Here is a 23871-nt window from a genome sequence, read left to right as displayed (position 1 = left end):
TATGTATGACTTTGGTGGCACTTCAGTAAAGAACAGACTTTAGTAAAAGGCACTTCCCAGCATACACAAAATTAATTCCTAGTGAATTACAACTTAAAATGTGAAAAGCAAAACAAAAGCTTTTAAAAGACAATATAGAGGAGTATCTTCATTGACTTTGTTTGTTGAGAACATCTTTTTTAAATAATTCACAAAAAACTCTAACCTTAAAACTGAAGATTGACACGACTTAGTAACTAACCATTAACAATTTTTCTTATCAAAGAACATCATGAAGAGAGGGAAAGGCAAGCCAGAGAGGGAGAAGGTATTTGCTACTATATAGCCAACTAAAAACAGAATTTATAAAGATCATTTAGAATTAACGGGGAAAACAGCTGCTAAAACAACAGAAAAATGGGCAGAAGAACTGAAATGATACTTTACAAAATATAAAGCAGCCAACAAACTTAGTCAAGGTGCTCAATTTTACTGGTAATTATAGAGACGCAGAGTAAAACTTCAATGAGACACAACTGCATATCCACTAGATTGGGAAAATTTTTAAAAATCTGTTAACACCAGTGTAGAGGATAGTGTAGAAAAAAAGGAAATTTCTACTGCTCAAGAAAAATTTTGTTTCTAGTAAAATTTAAATGTGAATACCCCACAACGAAGCGATTCCATTCCTTATACCTTAGATGCACTAGGAAATAAATAAATAAAAGTCATTGAAGAACTGTGATTGCTCCAAACTAGAAACATCCTAATTGTCAACACAACAGGATGAATAAATTGTGGTATATTAAAACAAAGGTAAATTATGCAACAATGATGATGAATGAAGTGTAGCTATAAGCAACAACATGGATGAATTCCATGTTCAATGACAGAAGCAGACACAGAAGAATATAGCATGGTTCCATTACATAAAGTTTAAAACCACTGGAAGTAAACTGTATTCTTTAGATACATGTATAGGTGGTAACACTATAAATAAAAACAAAGACATACTTATCACAAAAATCACACAGTGGTAATTGCCAGAGGGTATATGTGTAGGAAAACAGGTTGCGACTGGGAAGGGACTACAAGGGGGAATTTCTGGGCTGCTGTCAATGTTCTGTTGATTTGAGAACTGGTTATATCAGTAGTTACCTTAAAATTTTTCCTTAAGCTGTGCATTTATATTTTATAAACTCGAATATACACATTTTCAAAAACAAAGCTAAGACGTGTCAAGAGAAAAATGAACACAAATTACCTACTGATCATTCTGATTCCCAAGATTTCAACTTCCTGATTTATGTTTTGAATTGAAGTGAAATAGTAAACCCATACCTAGTGACTGTATACAATGAGGTTTTGATAATATTCATTATAGTTGAAATAATTATTAGGTCAAGATATTTTGCCTCGTGATCTCAAGAAAACAATTTTCTATTTTTATTTTATTAATTATAAAATAGTGGACTCTAAACATTGTTGACTTTTTTATACCTTGTTATTTGGCATTACCAAGGAGTGCCATAATAGACAAAAAATAAAAACAAAGATACATACTTATTTCTGAGTTCTACGTGTGGAACAACGTAGAAGAAATTACAGATGAACAACGTAACTGCTTTGAACTCTAAGGAGGAATGTACTTCAGAAACCTCAACCAACAATCTGGGATTTACCAGATCTTTTAGGTTTTATGATCACCTCTATTTCCCCTACAATTGTTTCAATAGAAATTCCAGCAATCAAAAGCACTTTGATGTCATGTCCCTACACACCCAAAGAATGTTCTATCTTCATGACTGTAAAACCTGAAAATTAGAAATACCAAAACAACATTACCCACAAAATGAATAGCAAGATCAGAATGTCTGGAGTCAACCATGGAACAGGATTTACAAAGACTGTCAAATTTCTTAATTTATTTTAATAAGAAAAAATTACTCATTGGTACCATACAAAATCAAATAATTAATTTATACACCTGGTATTTCAATCACCAAGAGTGATCTCAAGCTAAGAAATAAACAAATAATGAAAAAAACTGTCATCAACTTTTACCCTGGCTTTCCTTAGTAGAACAAAACAAAGGAAGGTAATGGCAATAACCATTACCTACGGGGAAAAAAAAGCAGTGTCAAAATGGTTTCAGGTTTAATATAAAAAAAGTCTTTTTTATTTTGTTTCTATCTGTTAAAGTACTGACTGATCTTTATAAGAATTGATAGCATGGTTCTAAATTTATTTTCAAAGAGATATGGAGATTTAGATAAAATATAAGCAAGCTATTAGATCATAGTTGAAGGTTATTGAATGACTACCTGGAAAATATCAGTTACTGTCAGAGTACAAAATTAAGTGGGAAAAAGACTTCTTATAGAGAAGTCCCTTTAATTATTGCTTCTGAAGTTCCAAGCCATTAGGCTTTGATATTACTGGATTCAATTTTAAGAAAATTAACTTTAAGCATTATACTTGTGATATTCATGAGGGAGGGGGTAGGATATGGTGAACAAAACTTAATTTCTTATTTCAGAGGTAGCCATTTCCTTTTCTTTCAACCTGTCCACTTGTCTTCACGTCCAATGCACAGATTAACCGTTAATCATTCAAACTCACCCTCCACTGTATCTTCCCAATTAGATACTTTTACAAGAGACTGAAACAATAAATTACTTTGTCAACTACATGTAAACTATTTGAAATGGAATAAAAGGAAAGTATAGAGAGTATAAAAAGATATCAAATTGGAGTAACAGTGATGTGAATGTAGTTTTTAATTTATCAAAGTACCTATTAATGGTCTAAAAGGAGATCAGAGGAAAAGCAGCTAGGCGGAAATGACTTCTTGTGGTTTCAAAATGCCAATCGTTTTAGAATGCATGGTAGCCTCAGAAATAAAAGAAACACTTGCTGTTTTCACTGAGTTTACAGTGTTGAATGCACTTTACATCATTTTAATGAAAACATTTATATGAACATCTGTTAAGAGCTCATACCAGAAAAGTTTCTATTAATAAAGACCAAAAAAATATACAAGTTTTTATCTTTGTCAACTTCCTTTCTGGAAATGCAGAATAAAATGTTTCCCTTTAAAATAAAACATTAAACTTTTTTTTCTGTCCATTAGGTTGCTGGAAGAAAAAAATCAAGACTCAACTAGTGATGATTTTTTAATTCTAGTTTTCATCTACTTCTAAGGACACCCACTTTACAAACATTTTAGTCTTATATACTATGACAATCAGTTTTAGAGTCCCAAATAAATAAAAGAGCCATATCAGAAGGCATATTTAAGAATTAAATGATTAGCCACATTTATCTGTTCACATTTATGGATTCTCTACGAGTATTGTCAGAGCCCATATAATACTGTTAACATTTGATCCAAGTTAACATGTGTCATCTGGCCTACTGCTCAAGGCTTACAACACAGATGCTATCTACAAAGACCCTGACTGTTGGGAGACAGTGATATAACAAGTTCTGGTTAATGTTAACAGAGGTAATAGGTCAGTAAACTGTAACTGTGCAATTTAAAATGCGTACTCTCCATGGCTACCCTCCCTCCTTTTCCCACTGGGTGTTATATTCAAAACTTAGTCATTAGAGGCTCAGGGTGCTAAATGCTATTTGTATAGAAAAATGGGACTCAAATTCTAAACAAAAATAAATTCATAAAATGGGATTAAGTGTTTTAGATAGTTGCTTTTGTTACTTTCAATTTCTTGATCTCTCTTCTGGTGAAGGATCCATATTTTTTCCTTCTTTTCATACAGAGAAGTTAATAAACAAATATTTTATAAGCACTACAAAATGGCATTCCAGTTCAGTTGTTTGTGATCACATACACATAAGAAGCTATGTATACTATGTCCAAAATGCTTTACAAGTCTTCACTGGAGTTTTCTATTGATATTTCCCTTAAATTAAGGCTTCATCAAAGAAATCCATAGTATTAGGAGCTCATTTTTTTAGCTTCTGAATTAAGTGGACTCTTTCCAAAATCAAGTAGTCCTGGAGTAAATTTAAGACAACTGTTCATCACAGTCATGACTAAAGTAGTATCTTACGGGAGGTCCAGGCAAATCTTCATCTCCGTCAGTGTCTGGAGCAAATGACACAGTAAGATCCACATACTTCTTTTCAGTAGAAGGTTTCACAAGTTTATGCATTCTAAGAAAAATAAGCAAGGACAAATAATTTGGTACATTCTGTAAAGTAAACGAGTGATTTACTGATTAATGTTGCCCAGAGAATTTGAACTTGTAGGTAGACTTTAAATTTATTATTAAATCCAATAATTCATCTACTTCCATTATCTTAATTTTTCTTTATGAAAAGCTCTAAACTCAAGACACTCATTTACCTACAAGTGAATCAAGCTGAATCACTGCTGGCATTGATAAATAATTCAGACTGCCTATTAAAACCAAAAAGAAACAACACACACAAAAATACCCCAAAATCTATAGCACAGAGGAAAGTAGTAATTCTATAGCATCTTACTATGCTGATGGACAGTGACTATAATGGGGTATGTGGTGGGAACTTGATAATGGGGGGAATCTAGTAACCACAATGTTGCTCATGTGATTGTATATTAATGATACCATAATAATTAAAAAAAAACACAAAATCTAAGTAGTCCTTTTAGAAAATGAATTCTCCTAAACTTCGTATGTTTGGAGGCATCAAAAATTCTTCTCAAGGATTTCTATGTAAAGAGTAAAAAGCTAGATTTAAATCTTCAAATGTAAGCTAGAAACAACATAGTAAAAGATATTAAGTTTTACCTTTCCTCATATTCTATATATCCTCTATTTACTAAAGAAGAGTTTTTGCTATTTCACTGACACTTAAGTCATCACCCACATACCTCCTGCATTAGCTTCTCACTAGCCATGTCTCCTACCTCTAATCTACTCTGCTGCCAGAATTCTCCTAAAATGTAAATTTGACATTACTCTCCTGCCTAATGTTACCTACTCTATTATCATGTACCTCTCATGCCAGGCTCTGAGCTATGTAATCTATTTCTCAATAGCTATTTCCACTTCACAAAGATATTTTGTCCCATATATAACTTTCATGCTTTCCACCATTCATTCTTACCATCTCATTCTGAAGTCATTCCAAAATACCCAATTTCCTAAACAGATCACATATGCTTTTTATTAGCTGCATGCTTTTGCCCAATATAATCCTTTGTTCAAAGGTAGCTCAGATAAAATCTACCCTAAACTGGTTATTTGAATTAGTTTTCATATTATTCTTTAAAAACCTTTATTATAATAATTATTCAATTTCATTGCAATTATTATTGACATGTCACTTTACCTTAGTAGACTGTGAACTCCTTGAGAATAAGGGCTATTTGACAAAGATGTATGATGACAAAATACAAACAGGAGCAACTTTTATGGAATACTTCTTACTTGTCATTACACTGCTAGCCCTTATCATTATTTTAATCCTCAACAGCTAAGGACAGTCATCCGTATTTGTGGATATGAAACTAAGTTTCAAAAACTTCAGGAAGCTACTCAAATGTGACAAAACAAGTCGCTGAACAACAATGTAAATCCAGGTTTTTTAGTCCAGCCAAACAGTAGTATTAGTCAATAAATATTTGCTAAATGAACAATGTAAAAAAATGAGAAATATCTTTCACAAAACATATGCTGGAGGTTTCAAATAGTGGCCAACTCTACAAAGCATTTTTATGGATTATTTGCAGCAAATCTTGAATTCCACTAATCAATCCACTTTAGGACCACACATTTCACAATCATCTAGTGTACAATAAGTAATACTATTTATTTGTCCAAAAGATAAAAACTACTATTAATTTATCCAAAAGTATGTAGGGATACTAAAAAAATATATAAGGGAAGATAAACAATATAAGACTTAGATAACATAATAATTGATTTTTTAAAGTATAGATAACTAAGCCTATCTTATAATAATTAAAGTGATTTAACTCATTAATAATCATGGTAAAGGCTGACATGACATCATGCAGTCATTATTTATATAAATTATATAAATGAATTTACTTATACAACTATATTTATAATAGTTACTTAAAAAAATTTTTGACTATAATTTACATTAATTTCAATACTTGATATTCAAAATATTTGATATTTGTGTTTATTGCAATCTACAGACAGAATGCTCAATACTTACGTTAACTTCAATCTTTTTGCGTGACCAGGCATTATAGGAACATAAAGCATTTTGACTCCTTGTACCACCATTGTTGGCTCAATTCCGTACTTCTCCTAAAAGTGAATACCCAAAAGAGAAACAATCAAAGCTCCATCCAAGTATAAACACTGGGTGATGATGTTTTAAGATCAGTGAAAAGAGCAAAACAAACTGCTAATGTTTATAAAAACTGCCAATGAAATTATGTACAAAAATTAACAGACTCAAAGTGACTAATGAACTTAGTGTATAAGTGCCTCACTTTGACTGCATTTATGAAATCCAAGAGGGTGAAATCTTCTTTTCCATGTATAGTCCATCTGTCCCAAATTGTAAATGATATTCCATTTCTGTTGTAGAAAAATATTCAGAGTAAAAACACTTTTTATTTCCTTTAGTAATTATACAAAACTGCAGAAGCCCATTATCTATGATTTAGCTAGGTATTAATGTGGGGGGAAAAAACAACTTCTGAAATATTCTTTAATCTTATTTCCCCATCAGACCATAGGTAACCACTTTTATCGTACCTTATTGATCCTTCCAGTGTCTTATTATAAATTAATTATGTCTTAGAAAAAGAATTCTCTTTCTTTCTCTCTTCTTAAACAAGTGTATAGCTTTTGCTGTGTGGATGTTCCAATCTATTACTGGGCACTTGGGTTGTTACAATCTTTGGCTATGACAAGCAGTGCTGGAATGACTATCTTGTACATACATCATTTGAGATGAGTGCAAATGTATCTGCAAAATTGAAATAGCACTCTATTTCCTTCTTATGGGTTATACTATTTTATACTCTCATCAGTAATATAAGAGTGCTTTCTCACACTTTTTCTAAGTTAAGTTTTTCCAAATTTCTGGTTTTTTGCAAATCTGAAAAGTGAAAAATGGAGGTACAGGGGCAATTGTTTTGCTTTATCATATAGCTTTTGAAACTAGATTCTAAATCTCATGGTCCATTGGTCAGACACTTTCTGTTCATCTGAGTTAAACCGTAAGAAAGTACAATGCTAAACAGTGTGGTGGAGTAAGTGTTGTGAGAGTATTTTTATTGCTACTTTAGTCAGAAATGCCTCACGCCACATACAAAAGAATGAAACTGGACCACTTATCTTATACCTACATAAAAATTAACTCAAATGGATTAAAGAATTGAATGTAAGACCTGAAACGATACATCTCCTAGAAGAAAATAAAGGTTGTAAATTCCTTCTTGACATTGGTCTTTTTGATTTTTTATACTTGACACCAAAAGCAAAGCAACAAAAGCAAAAATAAACAAGTGGTACTACATCAAATAAAAAGCCTCTGTACAGCAAAGGAAACCATCTACTGAATGGGAGAAAATGTTTGGAAATCATGTATCTGATAAGGGGTTAATATACGAAATATATAAAGAACTCATACAAATCAACAAACAAAAAAATAATTTAAAAATGTGCAGAGGATCTGAATAGACATTTTCCAAAGAGAACATACAGATGGCCAACAAATAAATGACAAGATGTTCAATATCACTAATCATCAGGGAAATACAAGTCAAAACCACAATGGGCTATCACCTCACACTTGCCTAAATGGCTATTACCAAAAAGACAAAAAGTAACAAATGTTGGCAAATATGTGGAGAAAAGGGAACCCCTGTGCACCAGTGATATGTAAACTGGTGCAGCAACTACTGAAAAGAGTATGAAGGTTCCCCCCAAAATTAAAAATAGATTTGATAATTTGTGATATAATCCAATAATTCTACTTCTGCTTAAATGAAAAAATTAAAATACTAATTTGACAAGATATCTGCACCCTCCTGTTCACTGAAACATTATTTACAATAGCCAAGATATCAAAACAACCTAATTGTCCATTGATGGATGAACTGATAAAGATGTGGTATACATACAGAATGAAATATTATTCAGCTATAAAAAAGAATGAAATCTTGCTATCTGTGACAACATGGATGAACTTTGAGCGCATTGTGCTAAGTGAAATAAGAAAGAGAAAGACAAACAAAAAAAGTAAGATCACACTTATAAGTGGAATCTTAAGAAACAAAAACAAAACTGCATTCCCTGGTAGTTGACAGAATAGACTGGTAGGCACCAGAGTTAGGGAGATGGTGTTGGGTGAAATAGGAGAAGGGAGTCAAAATGTGTAAGCTTCCAGTTGTAAGATGTAGAAGTCATGGGTATGTAATGTGCAGCATGGTGACTACTGTTAATAACTGCATATGAGAGTTCCTGAGAGAATAAATCATAAAAGTTTTCATCACAAGAAAAAAAATTCTCTATATATGGTGATGAATGTTGACAGGACTTAATGTGGTGATCACTTTGCAATATATATAGGTGTTCAATCACTGTGTTATACACCTGAAACTAATATAATGTTGTATGTCAATATTATAAGTAAAAAAAAAATGGTTTATGAAGATGGGCTTTCGACTTTAGTCTTAAAGTGATAGTAAGGATTTAAATATATATAAGAAAAGGAGAGGCGAAGCTAGTATTTTTCCCTTCCATTCTCATTATGTAAGAGAAATAGACCATCATACATACCTGATTTCAGTTTTTCTTACTTCACATGTCTCTGTAAACACTATAACTGGAATGGCTAAGTTAAGGAAACAATTTTTGTAAGCTTCAAATGGATAGTCACCAGCTACTTTGATCATCTCCAATGCAACCTAGATAAAAGAAGTGATATGATTATATAGCCTAAAATAATTTAATGTTAATGTTATTCATAACTTTAATTGCATCTATTTAATTTTTCCTAAATTCTTCTCAAGAGTAAATGAAGCTATTGAACTGTAGTAATACATGCTTTTTATACATTTCTCTACTTTTAGCATATTTTATACTTTCAAATTTTCAACCTGCTCCATATGTGAACAAGTTATTAAAAAAATTAATTTGACCACATAATCTTCTTACTTTGAAAGCAGACACAAGGATTTAAGAAATACAATAATCTAAAATAATTTAATATAGGGGCAGATAATTACATAACTTCTAAGAATAAAACTAGTATAGTATAGTATAGTATAGCATAGCATTGTATAGCATAGCATAGCATAGCATAGTAGTATAGTATAGTATAGTATAGTATAGTATAGTATAGTATAGTATAGTATAGTATTAGTATAGTAAAGTAACATGGCCCATCCTGAAGACTGATTCATTAAGGAAAGAATAAAAGACCCATATCATTAATAGGAATTAGAGGGTTTTTTTTACTGCTAAAATTCAATACAATCAGAGTAAAAATTAGAGTTCTTTTTACTTTAGAAAAATACATCACCTGCTTTTTATGCAGGATACAAAGATGATTAAGAGGATTACTGACTGTAAGAAAAATTATACTCTTCCTTGACACAGATTATTTTTTAGGTTAAAATGTTTATCTGTAAAACCTCAAGATGTAGATTATTGTATTTCAAGAAGTATCTCAAACTTCAAAATTGTAAGATCAGTATGAACCTTCCTTCTCTAAGATCTCTAAGTGACTGGTTGGGGGAGTCACAATGGGAAAGACAGAAAAAGAGTGATGAAAAAGAAGCATTTTTCATTCAAAGAATAATCTCACCAAGCCTGAAACTGCAGCAGTGGATGTTGCTATAGCAGGTATAATTCTACCAGCTATGCGCTTTGTTTTGAAACGGTCAGCTGGTTCAATGTTGTACATTTTGGCACGAAGATTTGATGCAGCTGTGATGAAATCTATGTGTCCGTTACGATCATCATCTTTTTCAAATGAAAGCACTGCCATCTGAAGGTCACCTGATCATATCCACCAGAAAAAACAAAGTTTTGCAGTAAGTGGTGAAGATTTTACTAGGTAAAAAGCAATGTGTGTTTACTACTATTAAAGATACAAGAAAATCCTGGGATGAAGTTATTGAAAGACAAGAAAATGACGGCTTTAATACCACTAAATTAGAGGTTTCTATATTTTAAAAAATCCTCACTAAAAAATTGAAAAATAAGAAAGCCATGTACTACATCTGCTATTTAGTGGCTTACAATAAAAAAAGCCAACATTGGTTATTGCTAAAAAATTGATTCCATAAATACTACTCTGAAACATGTTGTCTCTGATAATTAAGAATAGGGTCAATTGATCAAATAAAAATATGTATTTTTAAAAAGATTTTAGATCAGTGGTTACCAAAATCATTCTGTAAACAGTTTTAGGTTGATCTGTGATGAAGTGAAAAGAAATGGAAGTTATTTTTATGATTATTAAATTAAGATACCTCTTTTATTTGCAAAATAAATAGTTGGCTAATCTTGGTTGTTCTCCTGAATTTTACTGGTCTGTGCATAAAATCCCAAAAGTTTAGAAACCAAAGATTTACGTAGTAAAAAAGTTGGTGAGCAGGTCTAAAAACATGAGTGGTAGAGCTGTTTTTAAGGAATTAAATTTGTTTTCCCTATTTAGCAAGGATGTGTGTTGGTGAGTTTGTATTCCCTCTATAATCATGGAATTAAGAAGCCGAGAAGAAATCTGTCTGAGTTTTTTTAATCCCAGAGTGACTTAACTGGGTCTACGGGTTATGCTGGCCATGAGTTAAAAAGGAACCACACATGAGCTAAAAAGGAACCAACAGAATCTCAAGAACTAAAATAATCAGAAATAACAAAGCAGATCTACATTTAAGCCTTTGAGGGTAGGGCAATATGGAAAAATTGTGAATTTAGTCACAATTAGATGAGTAGAGACATTCAAAATTATCATAAAGTCAACTAATATCATTATTATGTAGTTATTTAATCCCATAAACTTTTGGGTGTAGAGCTTAGTGAAAATAAAAATCCCTCCATTTCAAAACACTTTTTACAAAAATTTCCCCTTACTTGTGGTAGCTTCATTAGATGAAATAGCCTTTTCTAGTTGGAAAATAGCATTCCTTTCATCTTCATTGCTTATAGGAGCATTGTCTGGTTTCCGTGCAGTTTCATCTGTTTGAACAACCTTTAAATATATAGTTTTATGTTTGTTAATGTTATCCTGCATTTAAATTTGGTTACCATATCTGCTTTATCAAGCAAATCACACAGAGAAAATATCATCTCTACTTTAATCAAATTTATTATGATTATGGTCCAATGTATTTTATACCTTTTATTGGTAAATAATATGTTATTTACATATTTATGTATTATCTATCTCCTTACACTGACATGTAAACTCTTTCAGAATAGGAAAACTCTACCTTGTTCACTGAAAAAACCTCAATATATCTAAAACCAGTATGCTCATAGTGGGTACTAAAAATATTTACTGAATGGCTTATAAGATATGAGTTCATGTAATCTCTCTTAAAATTCCTTACTCAAAGTTAGTATTAATCCACAGTTTGTGATTCTGACAAATCTGCCTTAAACCAAACTACACAGCTCTGCAGAGCTGTTCTGTCTCCAAAAAAATGGAGGAAATCCATAAAATATATAATGTAGGCAAAAATATTTATTGAATGCTGACAAGAAGCTCTTTCCTAAAGAATATGTCTTCCTTCCTATAGATGCACACTTAGGGCAGCACAGACAAGTAATTTATCTTTAAGAAACTACTTTGTGGATATTCCAAGAGGGCAGTGAAGTTCACATTCTTAAGCCAAGAAACTAGCTACATCATCACTAATTATAATACTATTTTTTAGTATTTTATACATCCAACACTAGTTTTAACAGATTAAATATTTTAAGTATTTAAGAAATATTAAGGAGTCAAAGCAGAAACTTTTATTTGTCAGAATGTCTAGTTGATATTTTGGCTGTGGCATCTATTAACTAGAAGTGCTAAACCCTGAAGTTTCAGGGTAAGTTGCTTCAAGGAGTTGTGAAAAAGCTCAAATTCATGTTTAAATTATAGCTAAATTGCTCAGGATAATTTAATATTCCAAACTTTGATACAGAAAGAAGCAATTCAAGCCAGCAAACAAGTGAAGAGCAATAAAGGTCAATACAGTTACTGACACATTTCCTTGGCTTATGTCCATGGCTAGGAACCTTCTTTATACAGGAATTCTGTTTATCATTTCTGTACTTTTTTTCCTGATAAGCTACAAGTCAGGAATACTTCATTCAGCAAATCCATTTACTTCATTTACTTGTACAAAATCAACTGCCTACAGGTTTTCCTTTTTCTTAAGAAATGCGGAGTGGAAGACTGCACACACTACTTAACTGCATTTTATAGGGAGGCAATCATTACATTTTCCAGTAATGCTAAAGGGTAAGAGGGACAGAAGATTCTTTCATGGACACTTTAAAGGATATACAAAAAGGTACATAATGAACATGTGAAATACTTAGTATTTTCAAACTTTCCTATTGACCCTGCCTAAATTTCATGACCCATCTGTATTAACAGTCCCTCTACCTCTTTCTTCTTCCAACATGTTGCCTGGCAAAATCTCAACCCTTGTTATATCCAATTTTCCAACTATTCTACAGTAGCACCCAGGCAGCTAACTGCCTTTTCTCCAGCCACATTTAGTGGAATACCTTAAATGAATTAACATTAAGTTGATCCTCAGCACAATCTTGAAATTCTATTACACCTTACAATTAAATGACTTTCCTACCCATCCAGAACAATTATTTCATACAGTTGTTTCTCTGCTCAAACTTCCTTTTTCTCCTTCTAACTCAGCAGTGTTTGCTTCTTACTTCAACTAAGAAAATAAATCTTTTTTCTCTCACACTCCAATTCCAATCCCTTACACAAACCTTAAAAATATACACAGAATCCAACCCCTTATCACAACTTCCTTGTTCTTCACTTTTATAACTTCCTAATAACTTCTCCTGTTTCCTCTCTCACGTCCCATATAGTCATTCTTAACACAGCAGCCAGAACCAACCTTTTAAATGTAAGTGAGATGTGTCCATTGTTTAAAATCCTCCACTGGTTTCTTATCTCAAAATAATATACAAAGTACTTCTCATAACCCCACTCTTCTCCTATCTCACTGTCTACCACTCTTTTCTTAAATACTCTCCTCCAGAAAAATCCTGGACTTCAAAGTCTTCTAGGATCTTTCTCTAAACTTGTTCCTACTATGTGCATTGTTCTTTCAGCAGATAACAGTATGGTTTATATTCTCACTTCCTCAGGCTTCCGCTCAAATGTTATCGTAACAGAGACTTTTTCCCTTTATACCATAAAAAATAACACTAGCTTACCCTTGATTTCTTTTTTTTTTCTTAGCTCTTATGCACACGGTCCAATATTAAATAATTAATGGCATTTTTAAAAATAGCTCACTTCTAGCCCATTAGAATATAACTTCCTCAAGTGCAAGAATTCTGTTTTTGTTCACAGCCAGATTCTCCAGGTTTAGAATGGGACTTGACATAAGTAAAAATTCAATAACTATTTGCTGAATGAGTGAATTTCTAAACATACCTTGCTGGAAGGTTTGAATTCTTGAATCTTTACTTCAGAAAGAATATTCAAGAGGGCATCTGCTGATAAGTCCTGTTTTTTTAAAAGAGTAATTTTATGAACAAATAGTCTTTTAATTATGAATTCTAAAGATAAAAACATATCATAAAAGGTCCTTTATCATACTAAAATATTTGAATACTTTATCATCTGACTATTTAGACCACATCCATTTGTATTGTTTACCTTTATTTCTACAGAAATACTCAAAAGGCTGGTGTGTGTGAAAAAGGACTTATTAGTCAACAAAGAGGTCTTAATTCTTCCCACAGATTTTTACAAAGGTAGTTTTAGAACTGGTTGTGAGTCTCAGATTGAGCACCTTCAGATCAGAGACTATCTCTTCATTGTTTTCCAAGTTCCCTACACAAAGTTACATTCAACAAATAAAAAAATAAAATAAAAAAAATAAATGGAATTCATTCTTTTAAAAGTAGGAAAATATTTTAAAGATTCAAGATGAACTTAGATGAATTTAAGGCTATCAGATCCATATTCATTATAAAGAAGTTGCTCAGGAAAACCTGAGACATATTGCTTTTGAGGTCACCTGCAATTCTTATCACAAAATTACCACTCTTCTCACAAAAAGAGTATCAGACTGAATGCTACTATTTTAACCAGACATCTATGATATATTTTTACTGTGTATTAATAGTTCTAAACAGTGTTTAATCTACAGCAGGAATATTTATCTAGATCCAAAATAGTCAGTGTTAATTATGGATCTGGTTCCTATTTCCTCAGCCTACCTAAAAGTATAGCAATTTATTTAGCTCTATTATGCATTTGTGAAGAAAAATTCACTAATGCAGATATGCCTCTCAAATAAAAATGTATTACATCCTTTAGATGTTAATCAATGAAGATGATGTCAAAGAGAATGTGTATGATGATAAAAGTAAAGAAATGTCAATATAGGGTACCATTTTCAAGTTTTCTGAAAAGTTTATCAGTTCATACACCAGATAAGCCAAAGAAATGCTAAGAGAATCTATAATGAATATTTCAAATTGTTATGAAATAATTCACTTTGGGTTTTCAGAGTGATTATGATAATTGAAGTCAACAGGTTATAATTGTTTTAAAAATAAAGTTAATACTGCTTTTACAAATATTTGTTACACTACTTAAATTTAGAAAGCAACACTACAAGATTTTATGTTCTGCTACATTAGAATAGGCAACAATAAAATGAAAAGTTTATATCAGAGAACAATTCTTACAACATATAAAGACATTTGATGAGCCAATTGGTTGATAAATCATCTAATTATAACCTGAATTTTTACCTCTCACTAGGGCTTGAAGAATACCTTACCTCTTCTGTAAATGGAATGCAATAGACTGTAGCATATAATTTTGCAGCATGCAGAAGGAAAGTGAAGTGCCTGTTGAAATTAAAGAAAAAAACAAAGTATGAATGCACAGTTTCAAAGAAGATGCTTAATACATCAGAAACTATAACTTTTAAAATGCTGAAGAAAAACTACCACAGAATTTTTTTACAAAATTATATTTTTTAATGTTGGGCAATGAAATTTTGGTCTAGACCAAAACTGCAGAAGCTATGAAAGAAAACATGACATGTTTATCCTGACAGTCATTAATATTCAGGTATGAGTCCTTTGGGGAGAGGAGTGACCAGTAGAAAAATTATAGTAGTGAAAGAAAATTCATTTTAATTTATTAAAAAGTCAAACATTTGGTTTTAAAAAGTGTGCATTAGATTCAAAAACTAAGCAAATGAGTTTGTTTAAAAATTTGAAAAGTTAAATTTTATAGGAGAAGCAGTCATAATAATGTGACTGGAGGCCTAAAATAAGCACCAGAGGAGAAAACTAAGCATAGTTATTTGTTGAAAGTTAACAAGCTAAGTATTTAATTAAAATATATAAATATCAAGTATATGTGTGTGTATAAGTAAAACATATATTTAATATAGGTAGGGTATAATGGTATTCACTCATAAATCAACTCCTTTGAAAACTAATTTTTTAGATTATTTTAAGGAGCTATTTACTTGTAATAATTTCTCCCTCATATAACTGAAGTTTCTAATATACTGGCTTCATTAAATAGGAAAACATTTACCATTATTTAACTTCTTTATGGATAAAGTCAAAGAGGGATACTTTGGTTTCATTTTAGAGAAGATTAAAATCATGAACTATGCCACGTTAAAAGATATAGATTCACATGTGTGAAGAAGTTGTGACTGGCTTTCTTGACCAGACTGATAATGCTAACTCTCAGACTAACAGCAATGAAATTTAACATTAAAGGGTCTAAGGTTTTCAACCTGCAATGTGAACATATGCACAGTTAAGAAATTTACAATGAAGGATGAATATACAACTGGAAATAATACTTACAAAGGTTCATTTAAATCAAATTTTAATGGAGAGGGGGGCCTCTTTGGTGACTGCCAAAACAAACCTAACAGAAGATACAAATATTATTTTCAGTGTTACCAGCCAGTAATAAATTACATTAAATTTTATTCTCAACACTTACTGCCATCTTTTAATCGTGTGTCCAGAGGGAAACAGTAAAGAAGCTGAAGAGCCTAAAGAAAAAATGAATTTAAAAAATCACTACTTAATATTATCTGAGGTAAAATAAAACAAATAACAATAACAAAAAATCAAAATGCATGAAAAGATATATGGTTAAGTCTGCTGGTCCATTCTTGCACTCCCTCTGTCCATTCTCCTTCACTGTCTCCCAAACCTGAAACAACCTCTATTGCTATTTTTTTAATCAACGCTTAGTTTTTTATGGCATCTACAGCAAAAATGAATATAGATCATTTTATTTCCTTTTATATAAACAGTGGCATATTTTACATATCATGCTAACCCTTAACACAAAAATGAAACCATACATACTATTTGTATTTTGAAATGGTTAAGATGTTTGAGATTTACTTCAAAACCTTCTGGGGGAGGGTATACTGGGTAGAATTATAAATGAAACAAGATTACCTATGAGTTGATTAAGTTAAACCTGAATGACAGGTACATGAAGATTACATGGGGGCTCATTACACTAGTCTAATTTTCTATGACTGAAATTTTCCATAACATAAAAACTTTAAAAACAAACCCTACAGAAGGACTAAAAGGAGTTCTTAAGGTTTTATAAAAATGAGGCCATTGATAATCATGATAAGACTAATTTGAATACTAGTGGAGAAAGAAGGCACAGTGGCAACAGTAAATATAGACCATTTTTCCAAGGAAGTAAAAAGCAGGAATTAGACTGTAACCAAAAGATTTTTTTGAAAAGATGAAGGTGCTTTATATTCCAACAGATAAGAGCCTAAAGAGGAAGAGACTGAAGAGAGAGTGCAGGACACATTCTAGCAACTATAAATAATTAGAGGTAAGAATAACAACTATTAGACAGCATTTATGGGAAGGTTCTGTTCAAAACACTTTCTATGTATTAATTCATTTGATCCTCACCATTAACTATGAATTAGGCATCAATTCATTATCCCCATTTTACAAATGAGGAAAGACACAAAATGTGACTTCATGTGAGTGGAGAAGGCAAAATTTCAGCAAAATTTCTGATTGTCTCTACTTTTTCAGTTTCTTGCTTTACTCTGAAAATAAACTTCTTTTAGACCACTGATGAAATATACTCATTCTCTGGAGGGAATCCCTATTTAAATCCAAATTTTGCACACAGAAAGACAAAGATCAGTTAAATGCATAACTAACAAGCCATGGCTAGAGTTTAAATGCATTCTTTAATCAGTAACATTCAAAAGAGAAATAAACTGTGTGCCCAGCACTTGTTCTTACCTAACTTATTACTTATTTCTGAAAAGCTTCTAGAAAGAGTAGATATTTCAGGCTAATGAAATTAATTTGGTAATTAAATGGGTCACACCCCTTTTAATGTTTTATAATACATACTTACCTTATGGTTAAAGTACTTTTCAAACTTTAATCTTGCTAATTCTACACAGTGGGACCAATTCCTAGGTCTTCTGCTAAGTAATTTAACAACTTGAAAACAACCTTCTAAACTGTGGCCAGTTTGTATTTTCTAGAATAAGAGAAAAAAAAAAAAACACAGCACAAAATGAATACATTTCCAATTAAATATACACATACTCACTCAAACTTTAAGGACGTATTAGGCAAAGTCATGCCAGCCCATGTCTTAAGATTTTATGTTTTCACCTCAGGATTTTTGTCTCTGTCTTTCTCCTCTCTCTGTCTTCTTTTTTAGAAAAGGAATGGGAAACGATAGCACATGAAATTTTAGCTCTATAGTTTCTTATCTCATAAGTTATCTTGTCTTGCAAACCGTAAGTTTTTAGTACTACATATGTACTTACTAAAGAAGAACTACAGGTAATACTTCATACTAAAAACTTACTAAAGGAAATTAGGAAAAATCTTTGAAACTGTCCTCGATAGGAGAGTAGTCTTAGACTACAGGTCCACTCATGAAATTTTCACCAGAACTTAGTTTTTTTCCAAGGAGCTTAACGAGCTGTTCTGTTATATGTACCTGTCTTATTATTATCACATCCTTATTAGGTGATAACGATAAGGATAAATGATATGAATTGCCATTTTGTGGGTCAAACACTTGCAGTTCCATACAGTTCAACCAAACTAAAAAAGTTAATGTGACCTATTAATTTCAAGATTCTTTGTGTATTTACTATGTACAATAATATTATACTCTCTAAGGAGAGGATATAAACTACCTGTAGGCATCTTAAAAATAAGATTACACGAACACAAAGTGTTGAGTTTGTATTAAAATGTATTGATTTTTACCTGTAAGACTTCCTCTGCAGATTTGTATTAAAATGTATTGATTTTTACCTGTAAGACTTCTTCAGCAGATTTGTATTAAAATGTATTTTTACCTGTAAGACTTCTTTTGCAGATCGATAGGTCTGCCAAAATTTGTTAAACAATGAAGGCTTGTGGGAAAAGGAACTTTCAAACTGTAAGGGACAACAGAAGTCTGATTAAAAACTGTACATAACTTCTTTTCTACTTCAAAGTATGATTTCTTGAAAAAAAACCTTTATTACCTTATCTCTTGCCCATTGTATAGTATGTTCAATAGCAGCTGGAAAGGATTTTAGAGTGCAAAATGGTATTTCCTCTTCTGGAGGGTCCCGCTAATTTATAAAATATGACAATAGTTAAGAGAGGCAGTAGCAATTTTTTATTGATTGAATATACTTGAGTGTTTTAAGACTCTTAAAATAAAAATAAGATTCATCCAAGACTTTCATAGTCAAAATAAAATGCAAAATTCAAAATGAAATGCAAAAATAAATTAAAAAGTAAAATTCAAAAATAAAATACATGTAACACTTCCATATCTTCTTTCTTGTAGGCAGTAAGAGGAAAAGTTGATTCTTTTGACACTTAACCTATTGTTAATAGCAATGTAACAACAAACATGAATTCTATTATAACATTATCTGTGCACTGATTTGGTACCACATAGTACGCACAGCAGACTATCATATATAATTTTTTTCTCCACGATCAAGGGGATGTTTAAAACTCTAAAATACTCCCTTATTTTGAAAAGTAACTAAAGAATCTCCAGTAAAGGAGTTTCCTTCTCAATGGAGAAAAGAAAAAGTTGGGAGCAGGGAGTCTACGCCCTTAAGGCTCAGTACAGTTTCTTGCAGAAAGTGTACATTAAATAAATGGCAAATACCTATGCTGTCTCATATGAATTAGTTGAAAAAACCTATATTCTATTATAGGAATGTTTGATCTAGATTTACTGGTTTACGCAATCTAAAATTACTCAATTTGTCTCTTTTAGACATTATTATTCAAGTTTGTTGATCTATGAAAAACCAAAGGGGACAGAAGAGTACTAAATTCTGTTTTTTCTGAGTATGAAGTCAGAGAATACAGGAAAAGATTTGGGAAACACATGGGAGAATAAGAAAATCAAGGGGACTTTTAGAATTTTGTAACATTCCCAACTTTGAAAACCTTCCAATATGACACCAGCATATCATGATTTTTTCCTAATATCCTTTAAGTTAAACTTAGAAGTTTCATCTACTGTAATGTTTTCACTATATAAATTTCTGATTTCATGAGAGTAAATGGGAAAGAAAATTTTATAAAATGAAAAAATTTTATTAAACAAAATTTATCCATTAAATAAAAGGGATATTTATGCTTGTTAAAACATTCTTCTTTTTAAAAATCTTAAAGCATTCAGTTATTTCCTAGGCCAATGGTTTTCAACTTTGGTAGTATTTCAAAATCACTGGTGGAGGTTAAAAAATGTTTATCTATATCATTTACATAAAATTTACATATATAGACAGCTTGGTCTCTCCTGTGGAGAAACTGAGTCTTCATAAGATTTGGGGTAGTTCACCAGGTTCAAAGGTCATTAGGAAACCAATCAAGCAACTGTGAGAAATAAATAGTAAACAGAAGAGTAAGACTCCAGAAAGAGCAGAAACAAAATTTTGATGATTTGTTAAAATAAGTTCAGCTATATTTTAAAAAATGTCTGTGCACATAAGCACAGATATCATCGGCAGATCAGAAACAGGAGGATTACGCAAGCTAAATCAAATCTGCCAACTAATACAGAAAAAAAACTATGTGATATAAAAATTATTAGATATAAAGAAGAGAGGCATTTATATAAAAAATTGGTTCACTTACATGACTATTATAAGATTCAGTTAAATGAGGTACAATAACTTCAGTGTGTCCCTTTGTGCCCATTGTTCCAGAATCTAAGAGGGGCCTTAGATTTGCTAAGCAGCGGCTATTTGAAAACATAATAGGTAACAAATATAAAAGAGAGCAGTAACAATGAAAGCAGACTACATCTTACCATATTCTATTGACCATTTCACATACTCATCCCTTCTTGATTGTAATATTTTAGGAAATGGATACATTATCAGCAAACAGCCCATTCATCACTTCTGTCCCTTCCAACCACAAGCTTTGCTGCTCTATCTAACTTTTGTCTCTCCCCTTTTTTTTTTGGTTTCATTAATCTACAATTACATGAGGAACATCATGTTTACTACGTTCCCCCCTTCATCAAGTCCCCTATACCAACGTCCATTACAGTCACTCTCCATCAGCATAGTATGATGCTGTAGAATCACTACTTGTCTTCTGTGTTGCACAGCCCTCCCTGTGCCTCCCCCCACATTATACATGATAATTGTAATGCCCCCTTTCTTTCCACTCCCTTACCCCTCCCTTCCCACCCATCCTTCCCAGTCCCTTTCCCTTTGGTAACTGTTAGTCCATTCTTGGGTTCTGTGATTCTGCTGCTGTTTTGTTCCTTCAGTTTTTCTTTGTTCTTATACTCCACATATGAGTGAAATCATTTGGTACTTGTCTTTCTCTGCCTGGCTTATTTCACTGAGCATAATACCCTCTAGCTCCATCCATGTTGTTGCAAATAGTAGGATGTTTTCTTCTTACAGCTGAATCATATTGCATTGTGTATATGTACCACTTTTTCTTTATCCATTCATCTACTGATGGACACTTAGGTTGCTTCCATTTCCTGGCTAGTGCTGTGATAAACATAGAGGTGCTTCTGTCTTTTCCAAACTGGTCTGCTGTATTCTTAGGGTTAATTCCTAGAAGTGGAATTCCTCGGCCAAATGGTATTTCTATTTTGAGCTTTTGGAGGAACCTCCATACTGCTTTCCACAATGGTTGAACTAATTTACATTCCCACCAGCAGTGTAAGAGGGTTCCCTTTTCTTCACAACCTCGCCAACATTTGTTGTTGTTTGTCTTTTGGATGGTGGTGATCCTTACTGGTGTGAGGTGATACCTCATTGTGGTTTTAATTTGCATTTTGATGATTTGCGATGTGGAGCATCTTTTCATGTATCTGTTGGCCATCTGAATTTCTTCTTTGGAGAACTGTCTGTTCAGCTCCTCTGTCCATTTCTTAAGTGAATTATTTGCTTTTTGTTTGTTGAGGTACGTGAGCTCTTTATATATTTTGGATGTTAAACCTTTATCAGATCTATCATTTATGAATATATTCTCCCATACTGTAGGATGCCTTTTTGTTCTATTAATGGTATCCTTTGCTGTACATAAGCTTTTCAGCTTGATACAGTCCCACTTGTTCATTTTTGCTTTTGTTTCCCTTGCCCAGGGAGATATGTTCATGAAGAAGTTGCTCATGGTTATGTCCAAGAGGTTTTTGCCTATGTTTTTTCTAAGAGTTTTATGGTTTCATGACTTACATTCAGGTCTTTGATCCATTTTGAATTTACTTTTGTGTATGGGGTTAGATAGTGGTCCAGGTTCATTCTCTTACATGTAGCTGTCCAGTTTTGCCAGCACCATCTGTTGAAGAGACTGTCATTTCCCCATTGTATGTCCATGGCTCCTTTATCAAATATTAATTGCTCATATATGTTTGGGTTAATGTCTGGAGTCTCTAATCTGTTCCACTGGTCTGTGGGTCTGTTCTTGTGCCAATACCAAATTGTCTTGTTACTGTGACTTTGTAGTAGAGCTTGAAGTTGGGGAGCTGTCTCTTCCTTTTAATATCAAATTTTGGGCATCAACTTTTTTCCGTCTAGGTTAACTCTTAATTAATGTGTTAGCCTTTCTTCTCTTGCTTTTTATTTTCTCTTTGCTTATTTCCTGATTATAAATTTCATCCTAATATATATTCTCAATGTGTTCTTTATCCCAGCAACATCAATTTTTACTATATATTCTACACTTTTTTTCCCTTCTTCTACTGAAAATTACAAACTATCCACTATACTCTCCACTAGTAAATTTTTCTCTGTGAATAAATCTGCTCTAATACCCTAACATTAAAGAATCATATGAGGATTTAAGAAAGATTATATAAAGTGTACACATTGTAGTAATTCATTCATCTACTTATTTAACAAATATTTACTGAATGACAATGTTGAGCACTGAGAATGCAATGATGGGATAAAACTAATCCCTGAATAAATGATTTAGCAAAGAAACAAACATTAAGTAAATGTGTGTCAATAAAAATAAGTGCTAGGAAGTAAACAACAGTGCTGTGAAAAATCACTATTGGAGGTTCTACAACATTCAGCAGTTAAAGTTTGTCTGAATAAAGACAGTTAGGCTGAAACTGAAAGGATGAGACTAAAGCTAAAGTAGGTGACGAGTAAAAAGGCAGATTTGGGACAAGGAATTTTAGAAGATGAACATAATTTCCTGAGACTGAAGGAAAATATGTGCAAGTCCCTGAGGTGATAAAGTGTTGGATGCCCAGTGCAAACTGAAAGAAGGGAATGTGTAGCTGGAATAGGAGAAGCCAAGGAGAAATAGGTAAATTTTAAGCTGGAGTGGTGGATCCACCACTCCATAAAAAACTTCTACTTAGTCCGTTAAAATTTTGAATTTTATCTTAGGTATAATGGGAAATAACTGAGTTTGGGTTTGAAGAGACCCAGGAATAGGAAGAATTATCAGAAAATTTCATAACTTCCCCATAAATAGGTATGGGAAACCATGTGAAGACTAAAGAAATTTTTACGAACCTGAATTTAAGAACATACCTGTCCACGTATCTCCTGGCTTCCACATTATCTAATGCTGTGATAATTATATCTTGTTTGGTATAGAACTCATCATTGTAAACAGCCTCAGTGGCTGGACATACTTTGTTCAAGTGTGCATCTATCTTTAGTTGAGCATTTATTTTCAGGGTTGCATCAGCAGCAGTATAGCTTTTAGGTTTCTGTACAAGTTACAAAAACAGAAGAAATAAATGTTAAGCAGAAAATACAGGCCATGATTGAATTTACGTATTTTATAGTAATTAGACCAATTCTCACTTTTGCTTTGTAGAAATCACTTTCATCATAGTCATTCTACATTTACCAATGCACATTAGTCTGAATATTTAACACATTATTAACAGAAACCTAAATAACTTCTATTTTATAATTAAGTGCTATACAGAGTTCTTAAAATAACAGAAGTCCAATTAAACATATACTTTTACTTAGTAATGAGGTTTAAAACAGACAAGTTCCTAGAAAAAAATGAGAACACTTTCAATAAAATATTAGAACTACAAAAAATGAGGTATGGGAATTTAACACTTTGGTACTGAACTCTTTTTAAAATTATTACTATTTCTGGATAGAAATACTAAAAAAATATTATATATATATTTTCATTTTATAAAAAA

The 23871-nt window shown here is 32.0% G+C and overlaps 1 protein-coding gene across 1 annotated transcript in view; it reads right to left on the bottom strand.

Annotated features, from left to right (window-relative positions):
- Nucleotides 1-1403: 1403 nt before the first annotated feature.
- Nucleotides 1404-23871, bottom strand: part of UBA6 (ubiquitin like modifier activating enzyme 6) — an 85846-nt gene continuing 63378 nt past the window's right edge. Inside the window, exons 19-33 of the mRNA XM_017671530.3 lie at nt 23234-23415; nt 20352-20457; nt 18728-18817; nt 18557-18637; nt 17590-17718; nt 16174-16225; nt 16032-16095; nt 14978-15047; nt 13618-13689; nt 11061-11178; nt 9790-9983; nt 8760-8887; nt 6461-6548; nt 6178-6272; nt 1404-4158 (exon numbers count right to left, since the gene is read on the bottom strand). Coding sequence (XP_017527019.1) covers nt 4011-4158; nt 6178-6272; nt 6461-6548; nt 8760-8887; nt 9790-9983; nt 11061-11178; nt 13618-13689; nt 14978-15047; nt 16032-16095; nt 16174-16225; nt 17590-17718; nt 18557-18637; nt 18728-18817; nt 20352-20457; nt 23234-23415 — 1617 coding nt within the window. The 3' untranslated portion in view covers nt 1404-4010. The remainder of the gene's footprint in view (nt 4159-6177; nt 6273-6460; nt 6549-8759; nt 8888-9789; nt 9984-11060; nt 11179-13617; nt 13690-14977; nt 15048-16031; nt 16096-16173; nt 16226-17589; nt 17719-18556; nt 18638-18727; nt 18818-20351; nt 20458-23233; nt 23416-23871) is intronic.

Source organism: Manis javanica, chromosome 5 (assembly GCF_040802235.1).
Source record: "Manis javanica isolate MJ-LG chromosome 5, MJ_LKY, whole genome shotgun sequence".
NCBI classification, from domain to species: Eukaryota; Metazoa; Chordata; class Mammalia; order Pholidota; family Manidae; genus Manis; species Manis javanica.
The sequence above is the reverse complement of the archived record's forward strand: the minus strand, read 5'-3'. Positions and strand labels throughout refer to the sequence as shown.